Source organism: Aulostomus chinensis, chromosome 16 (assembly GCF_037954235.1).
Source record: "Aulostomus chinensis isolate RoL2024-O1b breed Wild chromosome 16, RoL_Achi_v1.0, whole genome shotgun sequence".
Taxonomy (NCBI): Eukaryota; Metazoa; Chordata; class Actinopteri; order Syngnathiformes; family Aulostomidae; genus Aulostomus; species Aulostomus chinensis.
The window spans coordinates 17,825,563-17,846,843 of record NC_141335.1 but is presented as its reverse complement, the minus strand read 5'-3'; the positions used below and the strand labels follow the sequence as shown (position 1 = coordinate 17,846,843).

Sequence of the window (21,281 nt, the reverse complement as noted above, 5' to 3'; positions counted from 1 at the left end):
TCTGTTATTTGTGTGTCAGCCTCTACAATGACTCAGCATACAATTGTGTTGCCTACTTGGGCAAGGTCTATCAATAAAGCCTTTTACGGTTGTCAAAATATTTACAGTCCAGACCCTGGTTCTCAGACCTTATCATAATACAGTAAAATTCACAATGATGAAGCCTGAATCTAAAAATAAATTTAAAATTCAAACACAGGTAACAGGGACACCACTAGCTCATGTAATTCTTTTTTTTTTAACAGCGTGAAGCCATCGGTGTGATTATTCACCTTTCCTCTGCAAAGTTTTATAAATGAAGACCTTGGCCTTTCTGCCAGTACCAGGAGGACCAACAAGAGTATTAACAGACATGTCTTTGTTGTGAGGGAAACTGGAGCACCCAGACAAAATTCACGCAAACATTGGGACAACATACAAAGTCCATATGGATTGTTTTTCTTGCATTGTAAGGGCTTAAAGACTGGTCTAACTAAAAATCTTCTGTAATGACTTAGCACAGATACATCAGCTTACAATTATCATGAATACACAATAGTTGAGACAAAATGCTTATTACGACTCATTACATTTCAATTTGCGCTATAATCAATCAGCTCTTTGTTATATAAATAAAACTGAATAGGGTTCTAAACTTCTTCTGTCTTTAGATATTCAGAAAAAAGACAGCACTTCTTCTGTTTTATAGCACAAATATGAACCTTCCTCTCATCCATTCCTCATCAGTCAATAGGAGCCCTGCAACTATTACCAATTTATACTTCTAAATAAATTAAAATAACAGTTATTTACTTTTGCAAGCCACATGGCTCAACATTTAAGGGGTCTTCCATCAGAATATGACACAGAAGAACAACAGATACAACCAACTGTAAAACTTTCAAAGCCCAAGCCGTACCAGACAGGAAATCACGACCAATACAGTGGAAACAATACCGCATACAGAATATTTGGACCAGACACAGAGCTCTTCCTTCACATGACAACAGAGAAGAAAAAAGGAAATAACAATACTTACTGCTATCCTAATATTTAATGGACCAGATGAGCTGTTAAAAATGAAACTAGCACTGAATTCTCTTGCACACTGTTATCTGCGCAAGCTGAAACTTGACTGCTTCTCTGGCTCACTCTTCCTCAGTATTTTTTATGACTCACTCATGTTATTGTGTGCGTGTGTGTGTGTGTATGTGTGTGTGTGGGCGGGTTTCTGACCCCGTATTCCCACCCCTCTCCCTCCCTTTCAGTTGAAATTATGCAGCCTCTCTCTCTGTTGGTGTCTGACACCCACCACTTTTGTTTTGTTCCTCCACCCTTGTCTATTGATAAAGTCTTCTGTTATATACTTTAACTTAATAACTCAAAATGGCTGTTAATACTAATCATTTGTTTTTCCAGTATTATTTTTTGACACTTTAAATTTGAGGAACTCAAGCAATTACTTACATTCGCAACACACACATGCTGTACACCTGGGACTAAAAACTCACAAGTTTTGTGTGATAATGTAAGAACTGTGAAAGCCAACAGTCATAGCCATAGCTGATGAAAATTGATCTGGAGCAAAAAATATTATTTTAAAAGGACCACATGAGCTTTAGCATTTTCGAAAATATAACTGCCTGCAGAGGCAGATGACAATGATTCACTTTAATACTAATCTAGAATCTGTGTTTGTTGGCTGTCTTCTAGAATCCACTTTTCTGTCCACGCTTCCAACCAGTGTTGTGCAAGTCTGCATATTCTAATAGCTACAGAAACTCAAAGTTCAGTTCATACAGATTAAAAAAGGTTGAAAACCACATTTGATACAACGGATCACAATTTATTAATTAAAAAACTGGAGAAGTATGGCATCAGAGGAGGTGCGCTTGAGTGGCTGAAGAGCTATATAAATAATAGACATCAATTTCTGCAGATAGGAGAATTCAGATGCTTGGGGATAACATGCGGTATCCTACAGGGGTCAGTATTGGGTCCCAAATTTTTTAATCTGTATATTAATGACATTTGTAAAGTATCTTGAATTATGAAATTTATTTTATTTGCTGATGACACAAATATTTTATGTTGGAGGAATAATATTCAGCAGCTCTTGGAGGCATTAACTACAGAAATGAAAAATCTTAAAAATTGGTTTGATCTGAATAAGTTATTACTTAATTTTGAAAAAATAAACTTATGATATTTGGTAACTGTAAGTTTTTTAAACAAAATTTCCGAGTGTGATTCTAGACCACAAAATCTGCTGGAAATCCCATATGAAGTATGTCAAAGCTAACATGGCGAGAAGTACTGGAGTACTAGGGAAAGCAAGATACATGTTAAATGAGAGATTTCTATATACCTTGTATTTTTCATTTGTCTTGCCATTCCTGAATTATTGCCTAGAAGTATGGGGAAACACATATAAAACTACAGTGCAACCAATATATATATTACAAAAAAGGGCCATAAGGATAATTAATAATGTTGGTGATCTTAGCCATACTAAAGCACAATTAGAGTTTAACTTTGCACAAATTATGTATAAAGCTAATTACAAACTGCTGCCAAGTAATATACAGAGATTGTTCACAGAGGGAGAGGGGAATTATAATTTAAGGAGAGAACTAAACACGAGACAGCATTAGGCAAGGACTGATGTGAAAAGATTCTGTATCTCAAATTGTGGTGTTTTTTGGAATGGGCTCGTAAAGCTACAAAGGTGTACCAGTGAAAGGCAATTTAAAAACTTGTACAAAAATATATATTTCTTTAGATATAGCAGGGAGGTGACAGAGTATGCCCTGTTTATGTATGTGATATTATGTGCTGATTAAGTTTTGATGCTTTGTTTGACTGTATGGTTTTGTACTCTCTTTAACTGTAGTATTCTGATTTAAAATCTGGTTTAATGAATAATTTGTCTTTATTTAGCTGATTATTTAACTATTTAACTGATTTAATATTTTGAAGATACGAATAGTACATTTTTGAAGATACAGCAATCATCCTATGTTAAAGTGCTTTTTTTGCGTGACTGGGGATAGGACTTGATAAGCAACTGCTTATTCCTATTCCCTTTTGGACATGGATATGATACTTATTGGGTCTGACTTTATTGACTACCGATTGTGTCATTTAACTATGTTTCATCATAACATTATGTTTCTGACTATTGAGTTGAAATCACTGTTTTTGTCTTGTCTGAAATAAAAAAAAAAAAGAAACTGAATTAAAATGAACTCGGTCAAGTTCATGTATTATAGTTTAAAATTTTCAGCTAAGTTTACAGTCCTAACAATGAACTACTTGTTTGCGTTGTGTTAGAGTTTTGTTAATGAGCTGCTCCAATAGAACCTCCTATTATCCATTTATATAATAACTGCTTGAAGAATTAGACAATTACTTTTACAGGACAAGACTACTTAGACAATGTCTTATTATATAGATAATGAAAAGAGGTGCAGGAAAATATATTGTAGATGCAAAGGACAATAATTCTGCTGCTTGACTCATACTATCATGCTGCAGATCAAAAAAGTTTTACGACCAAGAAAGTTCAAACAGAGGATACCAGATGATGTTCCTTTTCACACCCTTTCTGCACTAAATTATACTTAGCATGTCCCAAACCCAACTCGCAAACGTGGCCACTGGACCTTATTGTTGCAGATGCTCTACACATTACCACCACTACAATTGCTGAAATAACTATTTCAGATCAGTATTGTTTCCTCTATTCTGGCCATCAATCAGTTCTTAATTTCTCGGAAAAACATAAAGCAGCAACATCTCACTTCAAGATAAACATAAAGCAGCAACATCTCACTTCAGAAAAACATAAAGCAGCAACATCTCACTTCAGAAAAACACATTCATCAGATCAGATCAACAAATCTCCCATCACCACCTCCAATGAGAACATTGAGACCAACTTAACCTTAATTTTGATTAGTAAAAGTAAGACATTTCCTCTAAGCAAAAAACCATCATGGGAAATATAACACATACAGTGTGTCAACCTATAAGAGCTAATAGGAAGCCAGAGGGAAGGAGGAGACAATCTGAACTGGAAGCACACTGGGCTATTTTAAGATCATTAGGCTTTGCTAAACAAAGCTTATTTTATCCACGATGCTCTGCCTTGTTAACCCTGACCTCAACGTGCTTGATCACATGTTGAGTTGTGAGGACTTTAAAGTTGTTGTTTTTTTCAAGATAAAATAACTGACTGGGCATTCAGGTGGTGCAGTGGTTAGCACTGTCGCCTCACAACAAAAAGGCTCCGGTTCGAGCCCTGGCTTGAGCACGGGGTCGTTCTGTGTTGAGTTTGCATGTTCTCCCTGTGGGTTCCCTCTGGCTGCCCCGGCTTCCTCCCACAGTTCAAAGACATGCAAATGGGGACTAGGCTAATTGAAAACTCTGTGAGTGTGAATGATTGTCTGTCTATATGTGTTGGGCCTGTGATGGACTGGCGACCTGTCCAAGGTGTACCCCGCCTCTCACCCGAAGGCTGCTGGGATAAGCTCCAGCCCCCCTGCGACCCTTAACGTGATAAGCAATAGAAAATAGATGGATGGATGACTGAGCATTCACACAAACTTAAAAGAATACCAGTCCCGACCCTTTTATTTATTATTGGTTTTGCCACTGTCACTGAATATATTTGGTACCCTGCAGAATTGTGATCGAGAGAGAGATTGGAGGGGGAAGCTTATGGCTGAGCTATACTTACTTTTAATGAGAGACAAGCAGCTCAGTAAGTCCATCCATCCATTTTCTATTCCGCTTATCTTTTAAGGGTCTTGGGGGGGCTGGAGCCTATCCCAGCTGAAATTGGGTGAGAGGTGGGGTACACCCTGGAAGGGTCGCCATTCTGTCGTAGGGCCATCTGGCACAATAAGGGTATCTTGCTCAAGGATACTTTGACATGGTCATCGGGGGAAGTGAGGATCCAACCAGTAACCCTTCGGTCGCGCGACGGCCACTCTACTTCTGAGCCATGCCGCCCTCAGCTCAGTAAGTTTCCCATTAAAATCTGACATTGAACACATATGGTGTTCTAAAAAAGACTAATGGTGTTAAATACTCACAATTTCAATATCTGTTAACATAATACCGATTATTATTTTTGCCATAATTACGCAGCCCTCAAAACAGCACCAGTAAAACTTGTTAACCCTCTTAAAATAAAACTTAAAAAATAAATTTCTCATTGATCTAAGTGCAGCTTTTGACACTTCTGAAAAAAATATCGTAAAATGGCTTTATACCCATGTGAACAACACAGGCACAGTACTAGGTTGATTCAAGTCTTTTCTGACTGAGGGAGACTTTGTGGCATCCTTGGCTGACTTGGTGTCTATGAAAATTCAAGCCATGATGGTGTTCCTCAGAGATCCGTTTTGAGATCCACTCTCTTTAACCTCTACATACTGTCACTGGGAAATATCATTAGAGAGAACATCTGCTGAGGATACCTATATTCATCTCATCTAACAATTTAGGCAAAAGTTGCTGACTTTGCTTACAAATAATAATGCCAAACTTATAAAAAAACCAAACTTACCTTAGTGTTATGGAGAGCAAAACTTTTGAAATCCCAAACAAAAATGTTAAACCGCAAGCCAAGATTTTATTGTTTCCAAACAAAACAAAATTAGACAATTAGTGTGCAGCATGGCTCAGAGGTAGAGTGGCTGTCTAGCAACCAAGGGGTCGCTGGTTCGATCCTCACTTCTCCTGGTGACCATGTCAAAGTATCCTTGAGCAAGATACTGAGCCCCTAATTGCTCTTGATGGCCCTGTGACCAACTGGTGACCCGTCAAGGGTGTACCCCACCTCTCATCCAATGTCAGCTGGGATAGGCTCCAGAAGTGCAGTAATATTTTATTCTCTGTTGCCAGCCCACATCCCCAGAGTCCCTTCCCAGAGGAGATCAGACTCTCATGACTCAGTAGACAGCTTCAAACATAATCTTTTTCAACTGGCATTAATTAACTGGTATGAGACCTGTTTGGAACTTTTACTCGGTGTGTGTGTGTGTGTGTGTGTGTGTGTGTGTGTGTGTGTGTGTGTGTGTGTGTGTATTTATCTATCTTGCATTTCTTTTATATATATGGCACTTGAAAACAAATATTATCAAATATTGAACCTACAATGTATAAAAATGTTTTGGTCACTGCAAATCTTCACTGAATAAATCCCAGATGTTTGTGTACATTTTTTCTGACACTTCTATTATTATGATTTTTACTATTATATTATCATTGTTATTACATTTTGTATTATATTTGCGTGTATGATTGCAATCCATGGAAAACAGAGCACCTTTTAACAGTTTGACACTTAAAGAGCAATCTCCAAAACCTCACAATCTTTGTGAAAATAAATTAAGTGAATTGTAAAATCTTCTGAAGCAACTCAGAAATTATCTCTGGCTGAATGGTTTAGTTAGGGGACTTCTATGCCAAACTAGTAGTAGGATCACTTTGAAAAGTAGCATCATCAGCAGCAATATAATATGAAATAGATCAAAAGAATAGATTTAAAACATAAGCACAAACTAAGCCTCCTTAAATACCATGACTGAACATAGTAAGAAGTTTTAAATAACAATGATCACCATTTATTCAAGTGAAATCACAGCACCACTGATTAAACACTTGATTTGCAACAGTGCTGTACAGCAATTGACAGGGTGATTGGCTGATGAGTGTAAACTTACATGGTCTGCCTGAATTAATGTTTACAGTTGGCATCTAAACTACAGCATATAGATTCCAAGCTTTAGTGTGCAAACAAACCTGCTCCAAGTTTAGCGACCTCCTCAAGATCTTCAGAGGTTCGAGCCAAAGCAATGGCCACTGGAAGATTCAGAGTGAAGGGCAACACATCCCTAAAAAAGAAATGTTTCGGATTGTCAGATTGTTTAAGATTCAAAGCAAAGCCATGTTCCTCCCCCTGGAAATGTGCATGAGCTGTGAAAATTTAAGTGCTGGGTTTATATTTTTTACTTGAGAATATTTGGAACACTGTCATAAAAGTAATAATCTTGTTATATTCAGCAGACTGATACCAAAATATTAGAAAAGGACTAACTTCGATGGACACCAATGTGAAAGCCGACATACTATCATGCATCCCTACTAAAGACAAAAGTGAGGCATGGATCAGTAGGGTTTGCATGCACTTCTGAAACCATAAGTGGCTCTGAGGAATGACCTCACCTGCTGATGCAGCAGAAAGCCACCAGATGAAATAAGTCACCAAAGCTGAGGCCTGATCCTTCCAAAGAGAAAGCTGCAGGAGCACAAGAGGACCACATGATCAAGATGAAGATAGAGGAAAGTGTCAGAGGTCAGATAATTTCATTAAAATGCCAATATGATTTTTTTGTTTCTTCTTTGGATCAAAGAAATGTTAAATCATTCTACAACTCATAATACAAATACAGTGCCTTCTCTGTTGAGTCAGTTGTCACTCTGGTCACACCGCACTCTTATTCCATGGTCTTCCATGTGTATTCAACCAAATTATTTATTCTAAAACAGTACAGGTGACGAATATATTTTTATAATCAATCAAATCGAAGCATTTTAATTCCATCAACATATAAATCATTTGTGATGTGCAAATGCACACTGAAAAATATTGTGTGGAGAAGGTCTGGATCAAGCCACAATTCACTGATCCTAGCAAACAGCACAGTTTGGAACAGGTTAAAGTTAGCAGGGAGTGATAGGTAGATTCTTGGTGAAAAATAAATCCTCTAGTTAAACTGATTTTAAATAAATCCTCTGAAGAGCATTGAGTATGAGTGCTTTCAAATACCACTATTTGACATTAAATATACTGTTTTTACAGCATCATTAGTGGTTTAAGTTAGTGACATAAATTAAACTATAAAATCAGATCTTTCCAATACACCCCTGATTCTGTTCTGTGTGTGTGTGTGTGTGTGTGTGTGTGTGAGTGTGATTTACTGCAATTTTGCTGTTTGAATACTCTCACTTTTTCCCCTGGCACACTGCTGCATTCCACTTATGAATGACTGTTTTGAATTTCTTGGTTGATTCATAAAGGGACATTTTAAAGTAATTAGCTGAGGTTGTTCTGGACCTGACATGCATGAAATGTGGCTATGTTGTGGAAATACGGACTCTTTCAGGCCAGACAAAGAAGTTCTGTGAGATTATAAAAGTATTAATGTGGTCTCTGTCACTCTGTGTACTTTATTGGAATTTATTCACTCAGAAACAGCATGCGTGAGGACACAACCACTGAGCTGTGCTCCGTTTCACATCCACCTTTGGATCACCACTTCTTCTTTAGTTTGCTGACTCTGCGGTCCTCTAAACCACCATATTGACAGCATCTGAGGCATGCTTAATTTTTTTTTTTTTTTACATTTTCACTATTAATGTTAGATGAGACAGTCCATGATAGCACTATTCTGTCAAAAGTCTGTGTGCAATGTCTCAACCTTGGTTAAGTGTCAAAAGTTTAATTCTCTGAGTTTTTAAAAGTGACCAAGGGTCCTTTGTTACGTGTTGATCTCAGATTCTTTTCTACAAACTTCCTATCTCTTTGTTCACTGCTCCTGTCTAATTAAAGCAGGCATTTTTCTTTATGTAAGTCCTGTTGATATTAGTAAAACTTGTCATCCACAAACATCCGTTTACACTCGAAATTTGAGATATTTTAATAGGGTGCATATCAATATTATCTTTCTTCTTTTATTTTTCTTTTTTTCAAATTTTTCTTTTATTTATTTTTCAATTGCAATGCTCCAAGGCTGCTGGGATAGGCTCCAGCCCCACCGCAACCCTTAACAGGATAAGCAGTAGAAAATGGATGGATGGTAATAACAAGTATCTTCTTGCAGTGCAATTATAAGTTATCAATTAGACTATTTCAATGGAGCAGTGGTTAGTAAGAGTACATTTAACAAATTCAGTCGGCTCGATATTGTCTGCCAGTTATTTCTCCCTGATTACTTAGAGCAGCTGTATTTCCTGTTTTAGATAGGTACTGATAGGTACTGTAAGTGTTGCCAGGAGAAGCCAGAGAGCTCACTTTGAGCTGCATTTCTTGAGTCCTTTGCCCTACATCACTTTAAGAGTGTAGCATTAACTTATAATGAAATTAACAACATGAACAGAAACACAAACAGGGTGCCAATAAATGCCACAGTCATCTCAGGGTGTATTGGGTGTGCACTTATTAAAATGAACATAAACCTTGAACTCTTCACACTTTCTCACACTGACTTGCAACAAGGTGAGGCCAATCATCACTGAAATCATTCCTGCATGACACTTAACTATAACCCCAGCCATTCATTTCATTGTTGTACTGTCTTATTACCTAGATTCCTTAAATAAATAGGAAGAGAAACACCAAACACTCACAATGACCCTCATTTGTTAATTGTGCACAGAACCCAGTGTAGATCTGACCATAGATATTATCTTACAATAGGGTTCACGTGTGATTTATGGAACTAATTTTGCTGTGCCCCTCCAATTACAGTGTTAGAATGACACCACAAGGGTGAATGTGCCATTGGCATTTAATTATCACGCCCCAATATATACTTACTTTAGAGGTATCACCCTTCAAGTTTAAAAAGCGCAATCTAAGACAAAGAGCTTGAAACCTTCACATTGTAAAAATGCAGTTTAGAATGAAATCACTGCTGAAACTGGTCAACAGAGTTGCATCTTGTATCAAACACCAGCTTAAGATTTAATATTTGATTTGATTGATGACAATCATCAGAACATCGGCTAACATCCAGTCCTGCAATATTGTGCAAAACTCTTCAGGCATGTCACAAACTCTATCTCACTAGAGCGGCTGCCTTTGCACATCAGTTAAACCTGAGCTCCTGCTCTGTTGCAGGGATTTCCAAATAGTAAATGTATATTATATTATTGTAAAGGTAGTAAAGTTACTCAGAAAGAAGGTGAATCCCTACATTTGTCATAAACTGTATTTTTTAAATGAATATATGGCTTAATCTCAGATCCCAGACAGAAGAATGGTCTCATACCAACCCTCCTGTTGTTACCTGTAAATCCTTGTAAAAAGAATAAAAATAAAAAAATTAATTAAAAGGAGCAACTGAAAAGGAGAGGAGATGGAAAACTGAAGCCTACATTCAGTAGGCAACAGCTAAAATGTCAGTGTATATTTTTGCTCCGTGTCAACCTTGTCACAGACTAAAATTTGAATAAAAATCTTAAAACACCAGTTTCAAGTTTTACTAAAATTGTGCATTCAAAATGATTTAAATTTTACATAAGTGGAATGACTGCTGTAATATTTATGAAACACAGTTACATCCCGATCTAACAAAACATTATCTCTGCTCCTTACACACAAACTGGGATCATTCTTAGTTGGAAGGCCTTGTTGAAAGTTGTTAGGGAGATTTATGAGCAGTATGAGCTCATATAACTTTGATTAGAACTTTTTCTTAATGTGGAAGGTATTCTTAAATGCCATTGATGATTCTGCTGTCATTATTCATAGTCTGTAGATGTTGGCCTTTGAAACCTACAAAGTCAGAAATGTTAGTGACATATTTTGACCAGGGTAAAATATACTTCTTTCTTGCACTTGGCCATTTATGCCAGTGTTAATTATCGAGAGGCTTTCTGTGCTTTACGGTGAGTTCCTCTGAAAATCAAGATGAGAAATACATCTATGTCTGTATGTCCATACATGGAAGAAGACCTAACCTCGTGCTGCTGCATGACAACAGCAGACTGGCAATATCATTCAAGGCACTGAGCAAGCTGTATAATCTCATGTGAGTGTGGTAGAAACATATTTCTTTTGTAGCTCGTTACATATTATTATTATTCATTTCACACAAGAAATGAAGGACTTAAAAACCTGTTGGGAGCTGCATGCCCTTAAAAAAGTGTAATAGCAAAACAAGAGAACAGCCTGTTAATCAAGTAAATGTTTACTTGACACTTACTGTACTGGCTCTCCTTGAGAGGGTAGTCTTTGACAGGAATTGCAGACTCTTTGTCCATACGGAGAGATATTACTTTCCTCTGTTGGCTGGTTGACTTCCTCACCACAAATGTCTACAGAAAAGGACATCCATTCAAATAACACGTTACTTGAAAACAGTGTGGAGTTTTGCTCCCCAAGGGATTTTGAATATGGCAAAAAACTGCAACAATACTTCAAACTGATGAAATAATGATGGAAGAGGATACAAAATCAACTTACTTTGCAAAACATGGGGATATTTAGTAATACTAATTAACTTTGTTTATTCTATACATGTTGTACTTTACTTATTAACTCCCTCTGAGATAGGAGAAGCTGGTTAAAGGCATCTTAAGTCTAAGGTATCTCCAAACTGGTTTTTATATAGGAGAACCTCCTGGAAAGTAGGGGGCAATCTGCCTTGTAACTGCATCAATAATTTCTGAATTTCTGTTGCACTTTAAAAAATGTATCAGTGTAATTGCCATTCTTTATTGGTTTCTTGGGGGGCAGCATGGCTCAGAGGTAGCGTGGCCTTCCAGCAACCGAAGGGTCACTGGTTGGATCCTCACTTCCCTCTGTGACCATGTCCAAGTATCCTTGAGCAAGACACTGAACTCCTAATTGCTCCTGATAGCCCTTCAACAGACTGGCAACCCGTACAGGGTGTACCCCGCCTCTCACCCAATGTCATGCTCAAGTCCCCCCCTTAATGGATAAGCGGTATAGAAAACGGAAAAATGGATGGAGGGATATTAGTTTCTCTGGAGACAATCTGTGAACTGAGTGTCAGAAAGTCTTACTGTGAACAATGATATTTGGGTATTTGGATTTAAACTAAATCATGCAACATGTACTATACAGATGTTATCTGTTAGGTCCAATCTCTAAATTATCAGTATTAAATACTGGCTGCTGTTTCCTCACCCCTGTGGGATGGCTCTGAAGTATGCGTGTGGCATCCTGGTGGCTGAGGTTCAACTGTAGCCACACCGCATGCGTTTTCACCAATCTGTCCAAAACACTGAGTCGCCGTTGGAGGGAGTCATAGCCCGAATCTCTTGCTCCAGTTAGACCTGTGCTGATATCGGGACAGGGTGAAGCCTGTAAGAAGAAACCTCCCATCTCTTCAGCCAGCCTGCAAATGAAAATGAAAAAAAAATGAGAATACATTTTAAGTGTTACAATGTAAAACACATTCACACAAATGTGCATATGTCAATTAGATGGTCCACTTAAGCAATGTACCAAAACTGGATGTGATACAGTAATATGTCATTTTTCGTCCTGAAGCACAATTTCAAGGCTTCAGACACACCAATTTAAACCAGTCATAAACATGCTCATAAATCATTTGTATCACAAACGATATTCCCTCCTTGCTCCCTAGACATATTCGTAGTCGCAAAATTTTAATAGCTTTTTAAATTTAACTCCTGCTGTTTTGTTTTCATATGTTTCATGTTTTTGTAGTGAATTATGTAAAGATTTAAACTCATATTCTCAAGAAACTGCATATCCCTGAGCGTGCACATGGGACTAAGCAAGCATAATTATTTAGTCTTGCAACAGCTTGCAACAAGAAAATCTATTTGGCCATCAGGAAACTCTATAAACCAACTTAGTATTGTACTTCTTGTTGTCAAAGCAGCCTCTGTCAGGCAAAAGCCTGTTCATCAGTTTGTTTTAGGTAAAATTATGATTTTTATGTGTAATTAGCGATCTGTTACTGCAACATATCAGCATTATGTAAGTCCACAAACTGAGTGATTTTTTTTGTAGGGGTCTAAAAAGTGTTTCCTGCCATGCACCATGGGGGGAAAAAAAACCCTCCACATAGATTTTATGATGTTTCAGAGACAATATTATAACAAATTTTATAATAGAAGCAAAGGGGTGATGATTGTTTTTTTTTTTTTTAGTGACCTTGCATGTGGTCTGAACCATTTTGAGACCTTGATGAGGTGAATGTGATTTTGTGTTTTCATTAAACCGTCACCCTAGCAGCTCAGCCGCTATCATTGGTTTTATTAAAGGTTTCACTGGACATGGTCATATGGTCTGACAACAACACAACACCTGCCACACACTTCAAACTGCACTTTGTTTACAAGCTCTCTCTCTCTCACACACAAGCACCCACACACACACACACACACACACATTAGGGCTGCAACGATTACTCGAGTACCTAGAGTACAAAAAATGATCGAGGCAAATTCTTTACCTCAACGCTTCGTTTAATTAACCTCACGTGACGATATTGTAACAAGAGAGAGAGAAAGCGATGAGGTGCGCACGCGTGTGTGAGCGATACGGAGAGAGAGCGATGAGGTGCGCGTGCGTGTGTGTCACCCGGACTGTTGTGACTGACGGACACATCCAAGCTATGCTGGATGGGTTGTTTTGAACACCAACAAATTGATTTATTTATTTAAAAACAAAAAAGTATAATTCGTTAGAGTACACGATTACTCGAAGAAATAATCTACAGAATACTCGATTCTAAAATTACTCATTCGTTGCAGCTCTAACACACACACACACACACACACACATTAAAGACGATGAACTCACCTAAGGAATGTATCTGTCTTGTGGTCTTCTGTCCTTTCAGTCTTTTTCTCCATCTCCTTCTTCAGTGTGCCAATTTCCAAGGCAAATGAGTCTATCAGCTACATACACATAGAACAATGACCATTTGTTCAGATATAAGCTCAGCTATAATTAAACTCAACTTTGATTCTCATAAGAGCCCCTGCACTAGGGGTAGTTATTGTTAGGATTGTTAGGAATCCGATTCTGATTTCGGTTCTGCTTATCGATTCCGGTTCCTTATTCTGACACACCCCCCCCAAAAAGGTGAAAAATAGGAAGCCAAATGTATATTTAATAGACACTTGATTGCAAACTAAACAACTGTTTATATTAAATGTTAAATGTTAAAAGAAATGTGATGATAAGTTGGAAGTGCAACCTGTTTTGCAATTTATTAATTTCCCATGTGTGGCATTTTCCATGATTGCTGCTCTCTCTAGAGAAATAAAGGCACTCCTTTGACCGCTTTCCCTGGTCCATCTCTCTTGCCAGTAGGCTACCTAGTTCCTGCTAGCTCCCCTGTCTGCTGTTTTGCCAATGTGCTGCATTGCAACGGACAGGTCCTGTCGGCTCCGTAAGCAGCCATTATAAATGAGCCAATATAGGAATCGATAAGCAGAACCGAAATTATAATCTTTTCATGGGTACCCAGTACTTACTAAATTCAATTCAGTTCCTACATGGATTCACACTCCCACCTACATTCAATTTAGAGTATCCAGTCTGCTTAGTCCCCATTCGCATGTTTTTGGACTGTGGGAGGAAGCCAGAGTACACAGAGAGAACCCACGCAGGCATAGGGAGAACATGCAAACTCCACATAGAAAGATCCCAAGCCAACTTTCTTGTTGTGAGGCGACAGTGATAACCACTGCACCACCATGCCGCCCCCTATATATACCTACTGAATGAAATGGACATATATTACAGCTGTGACTCTTGTTAAAAACTTGAATTTGAACAAACTTCAGATGTCCCACAATTGACAAAATCTAATGCATGTAATTATAGTGCCAGTTAACCGTTTTATAGCTGTTTTAAATGGTCAATCCCAACATCATTCGTGCACTGGATCATTGCTCTCTTCATGAAATACGTATTGTTAGACAAAATTAATTTAAGTGTTCAGAATTTTACCATCACTGATAAAGATTAAACAGAAGATTGTATCATTTGAGGTACATGCAGTTCTCAAAATGCAGGAGGAACTTCGTATACAACCTGTATGTAGCTGTTTCTCACAGCAGTGATGGTGTGATTTATAAATATAACTGGCACCACAGCAGAAAATTGAAGATGGGCATTTAATATCCAGGAATTCAAGACACTGACCACTCCTGTGACACACATCAAAATTATGAGTCATTTATAATCACACTAAAAAAAATGACTGCTTACATGCTAAGTTGATACATCTCCAAGTGAGAATGTAAAAATTTGTTTAACATTAACCGATTTGATTAATTTAATGCCCATTACTATACCATCCACGTGGCATGGCGATGCAGTGGTTTGCACTTTTGCCTCACAGCAAGAAGGTTTCGGGTTTGAACCCCGGCTGGTGCACACCGTCTTTCTGTGTGGAGTTTGCATGTTCTCCCTTCGCTTGTGTGGGTTCTTTCTGGGTACTCCGATTTCCTCTCAGAGTCCAAAGACATGCAAATGGAGACTAGCTTAAATGTATATTCTAAATTGACCATAGGTGTGGCTGTGAGTGTGAATGGTTGTCTGTCTATATGTGATGGCCCTGCAATGGACTGGCAACCCGTCCAGGGTGTACCCTGCCCCACGCAGCTGGGATAGGCTCCAGCCCGCCAGCAACCCTTTACAGGATAAGCGGTAGAAAATGGATGGATGTATGGATGGATGGATGGAGAGTACCATCCTTAAAAATGTCCCTGCAGCCATCTTAGGTTAACAGATATTTACACGAATATGCAGAAAACTGAAAACAAAAAAGGAAAACAAACCATAATTCCAGATTTATTTCCCCCCGCTCCTCCTCTTCTGTCTACCTTATCATTTCTACCTGAAGTAACAGTTGTCAAAAAGTGTTCCCTATCACTTATTTAAAAGAAAAAAAACATAATAAACTGTTGGTTCTATATGTAAAAACGATGAACCTCTGACATTCATAAAAATTACTTATAAGGACTCTGACTTATATGTACCTTAAAGAAGCTGCCTTTTTTCTCCTGCTTGCAGGGTTGACTGGTACTACTGGCGGACATGCTCTCCACTGGATGGTTGTCCGATGTACGGTCTGTGAGAATGAAAAAATATATTATGTTCCTCATATGGAGACACACAACTGGCTCAATTTTCCAAGAAGAACCAATCTGCAACTTTGTTTCCAAAAAATAAGGAACTTAAGTTGTTTGGTATAACTGAGATGTGACTGTGTCATAGGCTACAGTCCTGCATGCATCCTCTCTAACCCTGCAAGAATTTGAAACTTTTGGATTGAACATAACCTCCTGAAAGACTCCATAATTTCAAGTTAGTTCTCCACAGTTCACTCTCCACCCACACGGAGTGGCCAGGCTCTGCATGCGCTAATGTTACTCCTGTAAATACAATCTAATAATGAAGGAAAGGATCTTAGTCACTTTATAGTGTCTGAAATTCATTTTTCAAAATGAGGGTGTATTCCCCCCTTTAAAGCAATGGTTCATTTGCAAAATGTACACCTTCACACCAGCATGTGGTGACTATGCTGAAAACCACCCCCACAATGGGATTCCTCCTGAAAGCCCCACCATGAATGTTTCTAAAAGTGGTTGGGACAGCCTCCCCAAATGTCCATCTGACTATTTTACCCACTACAACATTTACACTTTATTAAAATGTCTGTTATGGCATGTATTTGTTGAACAAAATTTGAGGGAAAATGGTTTTGTCTTTAACATAATTACACAAGAAAAAAAGGTTTCAGTCATAGGTTCAATAGGTTTTATGTTCAAGTAGAATACTTCAAATTGGTGAAAGAGCCACGTTGTAAAGCTCTGGACACTAACAGTATGAGCTCTTCTATTTTTGTTGTCACACGTGATGCCTGCATACTGGAGTCACGAAGAAGTGATGCAGCAATGAAAAACATGAACTCAGGACAAAAAATTGAGACCACTTTGAAAGGTAACTATGGTGATGTATCACTTTAAATACGTAAATATTTGGTGGGGGGGGGCACACAAGGGCTGTGCAATAAACTGAAAATGTATCAAAACTGACATTAAGACCCATTCACTGGCTTTATCTTGGTCATGTCAATTGGGTCAGTTGATGCTTTCCCTAACGTGTATTCATGAACTACTTCAGCTGAGGCATTTTATTTACAAGGAATGCAATATATTGGTTTCAACTTTTTGGGAAACTTGCTTTTCAGTTTTTCACAAAAATGTTAACTTTTGGTGGTGGTGCAGTGGTTAGCACGGTCACCTCACAGCAAGAAGGTTCCGGATTTGAGCCCCTGCTCAGGCACGGGGTCTTTCTGTGTGGAGTTTGCATGTTCTCTCTGTGCCTGCGGGGGCTCTCTCCAGGTACTCCGGCTTCCTCCCACAGTGCAAAGACATGCAAATGGGGACGAGGCTGATTCCATCCATCCATCGTCATCTTCCGCTTATTCCTACACATTAAGGGTCGCAGGGGGGCTGGAGCCTATCCCAGCGTCAACGGGCGAGAGGCGGGGTTCACCCTGGACAGGTCGCCAGTCCATCGCAGGGCCAACATAGAGAGACGAACAACCATTCACACCTACGGTCAATTTAGAGTATTCAATCAGCCTAGTCCCCAATTGCATGTTTTTTTGGATGGTGGGAAGAAGCCAGAGTACCCGGAGAGAACCCATGCAGGCACAGGGAGAACATACAAACTCCACACAGAAAAATCCCGTGCCCGAGCCGGGACTTGAACCCGGAACCTTCTTGCTGTGAGGCCACAGTGCTAACCACTGCACCACCGTGCAGCACGAGGCTGATTGAATACGCTAAATTGACTGTAGGCGTGGCTGTGAGTGTGAATGGTTATCTTTATGTGTTGGCCCTGTGATGGACTGGTGACCCCATCCAGGGTGAACCCCGCCTCTCAACCAAAGGCTGCTGAAATAGGGTCCAGCCCCCCCATGACACTTAACAGGATAAGCGGAAGAAAATGGATGGATGGGTGGATAACTTTAGCCAGACACTTTCATATCAAGCCATGTGTGCTTTGATTTGAATAAACAATTTGATATGTGTATTAAGCAGTACAGACCACGTTAGCCCAAGAACATATACATTTTTAATAGTCAATAACTTATAAACCTAAATGTCAGAATTAATAATGACCCTGAAGTTACCTCACTAACTATTTTATCCTGCTTGTTAGGCCCCAGTTGTAAGATGTTTATACAGAATTTTTGTTCCTTTCCATTACTGGTTTATTTGAACGCAGAACTGGATGGAGAGTGGCTGCTAGGCTAGCTAGATTGACTTTAAACAAGGAGCAGCACAGCTTTCTGTCAATCAGGCAGAAATTAAAAGCAGAAAACCTAGCTGACCAAAATATTTGATACATAGTGCAAATATCATCCCACTAATAATGCATTATGTTCTCATTGACAGCATTTTTTACAGTATTTTGCACTTGATATTGATACTTTTATTTGTTGTTTGTACTTGTAACCATAATGTGAGACAATCATATAAATACATAATTGATAAAAACATGAATAATGTGGAATTTCATTCACAGAGGTTACAGAACCCGACAGTTCCACACAAAGATTTATTTGGCAGAGAGTTTGTAACACATCTGATCATCTTTAAATCACTATTACAATTTATGAATGCTAGCATTTAGACTATAACTGCCATTCCCAAGACTAGTCTGAGTGGTCCCATTGGCACAACCAGTCTGGCCTGATGAGCTGTCTGTGTTGGGCAGCACGTGTGTGTGTGTGTGTGTGTGTGTGTGCTTTAATATGAGTGTTTGTTGCAGGGAAGATGATATTGTTTCTTCATCACTGATGCTTTTAGGAGATTTGAGAAGACTTTTCCAAGGATACACCTTTGTATCCTCATTCATAGTTGCTCCAGCGATCTTCATCTCTCCTCCATCCTCTCTCCTCATAGTTTGATTGAGACGTCATTCAAAACAAGGCTTCAAATATGATCAAATTCCAGGTCACAAAAAGGAAGACGGAGGAGAGAGGAGACAAGGAGCCATGCTGAAATTAGTGAAATGAGTAGAGGCCCAAAAAATTGAAGTTTCGTTAGGAAAACACACGTCAACATGCACCGTTGCTTCATTACATAGCTGAGGGAAGTGCAATCTAATTTTTCTGCACTTTGTTTTTTTTTTTTAACCAACTTATAAATTATCCTTATGATCTTTCCTTGTCCCCATGACGTTTACCAGTACTGAAAAGCAGCTAGGAATCAGGTGACAGGAGGAACTATTCGAAAGCAGACCTAAGTTTCTCCATACGGCCTATCTACACCGTATTCTCCGGGAATAATATATGGTAATAAAGATGGTCGATTTCATATTGAAAGAGCTTCTCACACAATTAAAGTCTTTGTCCATATGTACTACAGTGGGATACATGGTCTTAGAATGTTTACGGGAAATTAACTAAAAAAAAAAAAACTCACTCTGCACGTTGCATTTTGTTAAGGATTTCTTACCTGCTAAAATGAAAGCTCGTTTACGGTGTGTGAATGGTCAAAGCAGTCTAGCAGCAGGTGGTGATAACTAGTTTAACACTTCCATTGGAAATACTGGCGATTCCACAATAATAACTAAATCCCTTCAGTACTTCAGTATAGGCTCCCGTCAAGATTCAGAGCCACGTTTGAGTTTGAAAGTTTAATAGAGACTGCAATATACGATACAGACATAAACGACTGCTAACTTGAGCGGCACATTACTTACCGTATCTGTTTTTCAGGCGAAGTCCGCACTGTTGCAACGAGTTAATGAATGTGTAAAGGCCAGTATAGTTCCATTTCGACGCTGCTTTAGGTTGCTGCTATAAGTTGTGATAATGAAGAATGTCTTTCCTTATTGTTTCTTGAAAGGAAAGAAAGAGAAGACAGTCAATCTTGTGCCCGGAACCGTCCATTATCCCTGACCAACCAGGCGGCGGAAAGTAGATAAGTTATCCTTTGTGTTCAATACTGCTCTCTTTGTGTAAAATTCACAACAAGAAGAGAGGACTTCCGCTTTAAAAATTTTCACAATAAAATACTTTTTTTTTTTTTTTACTGTAAAGTAGCCCACCGATTGCATATACGAGAAAGTATTTTAATTCTAAAATTTGAAGTAAAAGAGTATTTGCTGGACTGATTACTGTGATTGAGCTGTATAAGCTAAAGAGTCTCATTTTGGTATAGGACGGATTAAATAGAGAAGGACGACTCTCATAAGACTCTTGACACACTTTTACAGAAACCTTTTCTTTTTACATTGGGCCTATATTTACTATCGGTGGTTCTCAGACTGTGGTACGCGAACCGAGCTCCCTCAAGTGGTACGCAGAGGAATCCCAGTTTTTAATTTTATTTTTTTAAAGAAAAGAAAGTAGTCACACACAAAAAAACCAAGTTTAAAAAGGTGAAAAAATATGAAACGTGGAAAAATACAATAAAATAGTAAATAATTCCAATGGAATACACATACCGTATTGTAGGCCTAATTCACAATATGTTTTGTATTTCTTGTAATGTTTTTGTATAAGGGCGCTATGTGATCACGTTCATTCACGTCGCGCTGTGCGCGCACACGTCATCCATGGCTGAAGGGGTGACACTAGCTAGCCACTGACGTGGCAAGATCTTGTTAAAGATCAGATGTCAAATTAAAGGTTAATATGAAAGGTGCAACTCGTCTACAAACGTGGCTACAAACAGGAGCTATCAGGAAAAGTAGTGTGGAGCAGGAGGAGACTATAATACTGTTGAAACCAAAGTTGATGACAGTGAGCCTGCTCAGTTAATGATATATTGAGATGTATCTCTTAATTGAATAAATCATTAACTGATTCAGGACATCCAAGCTCACATAGTCTAGAAGGTTGTTTATCTACAATGTACAGGAACAGGTTCAACCCTCAATGACAGAGCCTCAGAGTCCATACATTTTAACACAGTCTGGTAATGCTATCCTTTGTACGCCTTTCCCCAAAACCTCTGCCTTTTCCTCCATGATTTTTTTTCTGTAACTTCTACAATTCTTTCAACTGACCAAAGATATGCAGTCTTTCATCATAGTCTGTATGTCTCTGCTTTCCATACTATGCACCTGCTATAGTATAGTCCTCCCTCATGATGCCTAGATGCCCCCAAGTGTCATGGGGAGTACCAGGGATGACCTACACAAGTGGTTCCCAGCCTTTTCCAACTCAGGGCCCACTTTATGCCTCAAAAAGTTTCGCGACCCACAGCCTACACAATCAGCCCCCACCCCCATTTGGAAGGGAAGTAGTTCTTGGGAAACTTTCATAGGCACTAGCCACTCAGAAGCAAGCTGTAAGTCCTGAAGAAAAGCTATGACCTGGAAAGGGATAAATTAGGGCTCTGTTGTGTCTGGGCACAAGACCAGAGCAAAGTTGGGAGTGACTCAAGAGAACAGGACTGCCACCACTTTCTCGCTGCCAGGGGTAAACAGTGTGGTGAAATTTTATTGCTGGAATCTCTCCGACCAG

At 38.8% G+C, this 21,281-nt stretch overlaps 1 protein-coding gene across 2 annotated transcripts in view; it reads right to left on the bottom strand.

Annotated features, from left to right (window-relative positions):
• Window positions 1–19,769, bottom strand: part of LOC147247712 (ras and Rab interactor 2-like) — a 35,219-nt gene extending 15,450 nt beyond the window's left edge. For both annotated transcript variants that reach the window (XM_086180527.1, XM_086180528.1), the window contains exons 1-7: window positions 19,511–19,769; window positions 15,769–15,860; window positions 13,577–13,674; window positions 11,927–12,137; window positions 10,980–11,091; window positions 7,216–7,288; window positions 6,793–6,884 (exon numbers count right to left, since the gene is read on the bottom strand). In XM_086180527.1, coding sequence (XP_086036653.1) covers window positions 6,793–6,884; window positions 7,216–7,288; window positions 10,980–11,091; window positions 11,927–12,137; window positions 13,577–13,674; window positions 15,769–15,828 — 646 coding nt within the window. In that variant the 5' untranslated portion in view covers window positions 15,829–15,860; window positions 19,511–19,769. The remainder of the gene's footprint in view (window positions 1–6,792; window positions 6,885–7,215; window positions 7,289–10,979; window positions 11,092–11,926; window positions 12,138–13,576; window positions 13,675–15,768; window positions 15,861–19,510) is intronic.
• Window positions 19,770–21,281: the final 1,512 nt, after the last annotated feature.